The sequence below is a fragment of the Myotis brandtii genome, unplaced genomic scaffold (genome assembly GCF_000412655.1).
Source record: "Myotis brandtii unplaced genomic scaffold, ASM41265v1 scaffold573, whole genome shotgun sequence".
Taxonomy (NCBI): domain Eukaryota; kingdom Metazoa; phylum Chordata; class Mammalia; order Chiroptera; family Vespertilionidae; genus Myotis; species Myotis brandtii.
In genome coordinates this window covers 3,102,168-3,103,327 of record NW_005370145.1, presented here as the reverse complement: position 1 = coordinate 3,103,327, position 1,160 = coordinate 3,102,168, and the positions used below count along the sequence as shown (strand labels likewise).

The 1,160-nt window shown below is 50.3% G+C and overlaps 1 protein-coding gene across 2 annotated transcripts in view; it reads left to right on the top strand.

The window, feature by feature from the left end:
* The first annotated feature begins 6 nt into the window (after positions 1-6).
* Positions 7-1,160, top strand: part of LOC102248571 (protein SCO1 homolog, mitochondrial) — a 14,988-nt gene continuing 13,834 nt past the window's right edge. The window contains exons 1-2 of one of the 2 annotated variants that reach the window (XM_014549856.1): positions 7-31; positions 909-999. In XM_014549856.1, the coding sequence (XP_014405342.1) occupies positions 969-999 (31 nt within the window). In that variant the 5' untranslated portion in view covers positions 7-31; positions 909-968. Of the gene's footprint in view, positions 32-905; positions 1,000-1,160 lie in introns of both variants that reach the window. The other variant, XM_014549857.1, reaches the window with a different exon arrangement.

The window sequence follows — 1,160 nt, the reverse complement described above, 5'->3', positions numbered from 1 at the left end:
CCGAGACCCCTCGCGCCCCTCGAAGCCCGGGGTGAGTGCACACCCGGAGCACCTCCTTCCCTCGCCGCGGCCTTCGGGCCCTCCCACCTGGTCGTCAGCTCGGAAAAAACCCGGCCGCGCCTGAAATCGTCTGCGGCCCAGCCGCTCGGTTTCCTTAGCGTCCTCCACCCGAAACTTTCCATTGTTGGGGGGTCAGGGTGTTTTGAGAATCTCGACACTCGGGTCCCCTTTTGGAGGTTCGGTGTGCACGTTGAAATTGAGCAAAATAGGGATCGTTGTTGCCTGCTGGATAGGTCCCCCCCTTTTTTTTTTGAGAGGGGGGTTCTTTCAGGTTCTTCTGACCCAAAAAGAACTTACAAGCCACTTCCTCTAGGTGGTGGGTGAGGGTAGGTAGGGTTTCTCGGATCTGGGGGATGTTAGTGAGTTAGGCCTGCGCAGCCCCGCATCTGGGGACTCGAGGAGAACCAGGAAATGAGGTTGCGATGCGTTTGCAGGAACTCCACTCGCAGCCTCTTCCACTTTGCAAGCCAGGTTCACCTCCCAAACTTCACTTGGTTTATTGATATTCACAATAGCAGCACCAGCAGGTAATGAACTGGTTTTCAGGTCAGCAGTGGGGATCAGAGGCACACTGCTTGTCTTTTTTTTTTTTTTTCAAATGAAAAGAAATGGGCTGAGCTGACTTGCCCTTGAAAACGTGCCTTTGTGGTTGCGTTTAGGATCCCAGATACGGCTGCATCCGCAGACACTTTCAGTATGTCCTCATCCCAAGTAGCATGAAACGTTCCGCACATTGAACAATATCAGGGCCCCCGTTTTTATATTTAAAAACTACGGTAATATGTTCAGTGTGGTTAAGTGTCTGCGTCTTACTAGTGGTTTTGGTTTTGAAATCTCTGCCCCAGTAGCCCGTTTCCTGGAAGTCTTTAGCTGTCACGTTTGCCATTGGAGGAGCTTTATTGGCTGGAATGAAGTTCTTCAAGAAAGAGAAGACGGACAGTGAGTACATGTCATTTGGTCAGCTCTGCATAACGTCTTTCCTGCCTCTGGACTAGCATCTCTTTGTTTTTAGACTTTTAATTTTGAAATAATTTTAGGTTTACAGAAGAGGTGTAAATATGGCATAGAGCAGCGGTTCTCAACCTGTGGGTCGCGACCCC